The 2,696-nt window shown below is 56.3% G+C and overlaps 1 protein-coding gene across 1 annotated transcript in view; it reads right to left on the minus strand.

Moving 5' to 3' along the window:
• TMEM151B (transmembrane protein 151B) overlaps positions 1-2,696 on the minus strand; it is a 10,444-nt gene that overhangs the window by 3,885 nt on the left and 3,863 nt on the right. The window contains exons 2-3 of the mRNA XM_005861019.2: positions 1,458-1,898; positions 4-56 (exon numbers count right to left, since the gene is read on the minus strand). Coding sequence (XP_005861081.1) covers positions 4-56; positions 1,458-1,898 — 494 coding nt within the window. The remainder of the gene's footprint in view (positions 1-3; positions 57-1,457; positions 1,899-2,696) is intronic.

A 2,696-nucleotide genomic window follows, 5' to 3' on the forward strand; every position in this document is an offset into this window, starting at 1 on the left:
CGCGCGTAGTCGAACTCGGCCTCCGCCACGTGCGTGTTGACGCGCTCGTGATAGACCTGGGGCGCCGCGGGGGGAAGGAGGTGGGAGTCACTTGTCTGCTCATCCTCGCCCGCCCCCATCACTGCTCTTGTTGCCTGGTCAGACCCTATGCCTATCGGGGTTTTGATCCCGGTGGGAGCCGGGTAGGATCTTCTCTTCTGTTTTATAGAGAAACTGAGGCCCGCAGTTTAATCAGCGAGTTAGAGATGAGGGCAGGACTCAACCTCATCCCTACCAGATGCGTTCTGATTTTAACTAAACTCTGCTTCCTTTGGGGGTCACGCCCTGGCCTCCAGCCTGCCTGTCCTCCCTTTTACAAGTGTGTTTCCCAATGGGCCCCAGAGGAGCTCCCTATCCAAGGCCTTTGTCTCCGGTCTCCCTGTTCACACCTTAGCAATCACGTGGCCCCCCTCCTGATTCTTAAGGCCCCAGGCTGCCTCTGCTTCGCATCCCAGTACTGAGACTGAGATCGCCCTCATCTGGGAAAAATCTCATCCTCCTCTTCCTCCAAGTCTCTTTTTTTAAAAAAAATGTTTTTATTGATTTCAGAGAGGAAGGGAGAGGGAGAGAGCGATAGAAACATCAATAATGAGAGTGAATCATTGATCAGCTGCCTCCTGCACACCCCACACTGGGGATTGAGCCCCCAACCTGGGCATGTGCCCTGACGGGAATGGAACAGTGACCTCCTGGTTCATAGGTCAACGCTCAACCACTGAGCCCTGGGCAGAGGAGAGGGGGTGTCCAGGGATCTTAATATGTCTAATCCTGGAGGGCCTGGGAAGTGCTGATTGATTATCCCCACTTCCACCACTCTCCATGTGGCCTCCCATGTCTACCTCCACCTCCGGGAGCCTTGGACTTGGGACCTAGGGCCCTGGGCTTGAGCCTAGCGTTACCACTTAGAAGCTGCAGACCTTAGTCAAGTCCCTGAGCTAAGGTCTCCTTACCTGTGCAAGACTTGGTAGCAACCACCTCACTGAACAGGTGAGGGCATGCTGTGAGATTGTGCATATGAAGCTGCCTCCACCATTAAGCAATAAACAGTATAGACCCTGGAGCCAGACTGCCTGGGTTGAAACCCCAGCTCCCTCACATACTAGCTGTTTGACTTTGGGCAAGTTACATAACCTAGCCAAGCCTCGGTTTCCTCATCTGTAAAATGGGGATAATAGTTAACTACCTCATCGGGTCATCAAGAGGGTTAAATAATTTGCTGTTTGTAAAGTATTTAGAGCAGCCTGCCTTCTGGTGTTTGCTGTTATTATTATGGTTGTTGTTACTGCCCTCCTGTTGCAGTGCCCACCAGAGCTCACTGCTGCCTCTGCTCCTCCCCCTGGGGACAGTCAGGCACAGTTGAAACAGATGTGCACCCTCCTCCCATCGGAACTGACCAGTGCTCCCCTCCAGCCCCTCACCTGGGTGGTGGTGTAGGCGTCTCCGTTGCGGTATCGAGTGACTTGGCGTGTGCGGCGGACATAGTGGTAGCTGATGGCCTTCCACCAGATGCAGGGTGTGGCCTGCTGCATGCGGCCCACACGCTCCCGGACACTGGTTACATCAACACGGTGCTGCAGCTCATGGCGGGCTTGGCAGTGCCAGCACTCCACCAGATAGACAGCATACAGCATGAGCAGGAAGGCCAGGGGGATGTAGACATAGCCGTTGGAGCAGGGGCTGTCATGGTACATGAGGCTGTTGCCCTGATAGGCGCTGCTGAAGGTGAGGCGGGTCACCGTGGTGACGTGGCACCAGGCCACGGCCCCCAGGCAGCCGTACATGAGCAGGGAGAGCAGCAGGCACTTCCAGTGGGACTCCCGGCAGAGGGACTTGGTGAAAGAGGGCTGGATGGGACGCTGCTACTCAGAGGGACAGGAAGAGGGGCCACGATGAGAAGGAAGTGGGACAGTGGCAGGACCCAGAACAGAGATGGATGCAGGGATGGTGGGGCAGAGGCCAGCATCAGAGATGACAGGCAGAGACCGGCAGGGATGTGGAGAGAACATGTAAGACCGAGAGGGGAGCCAAGGACCAGAGATAAACATGGAAGTGACCCAGAGTGAGCCATGAGGACAGGAAAAGGGAACAGAATGCCAATACAGGGAAGTGCAAAGAGACAGACACCCCAAGAAGCAGGAAGAGATCAGCGCCAGAGAGGGAGGGAGGAGGCCCAGGTGGTCAACACAGATGGATAGGGTGGCACCCAGAGAAACAGAGTCCAAGGACAGACGCAAAGGCGGCAATGGAACGGGAGAAAGTGGAGGGGAGGACAGGGGAGGACAGACAGGCATCAGCGAAGGCAGGTCCCCAGCCCAGACCCCTTCCAGATGCTTCACTGACACCACCTTCCCACTTAACAGGTGGGGCCCCCACTTCCAGACGTTCAGTCCGATGATCTGGAGGCCACTCCTCTTTGGCCCATCCACCTCCAAGTCCCTCACAGACAATTAGCCTCACACCTCCTTTGGAGGGGGGCCCCCAGGAAACTTGAGGCCCAGTATCCTTCCCCCTGCTCTGCACCCCAGGCCCTCTGTGAGTCTCCCTCTTATACCCTAACATCCTTCCCCTGTTCTCAGATGGGAGGGAGGGGGCTGGTGTCCCTGAGCAAAAAGCAGTCCCGGAGGAGATATCTAGAAGGGCAGAGGCATGGGGGCGGG

Source organism: Myotis brandtii, unplaced genomic scaffold (genome assembly GCF_000412655.1).
Source record: "Myotis brandtii unplaced genomic scaffold, ASM41265v1 scaffold143, whole genome shotgun sequence".
Taxonomy (NCBI): Eukaryota; Metazoa; Chordata; class Mammalia; order Chiroptera; family Vespertilionidae; genus Myotis; species Myotis brandtii.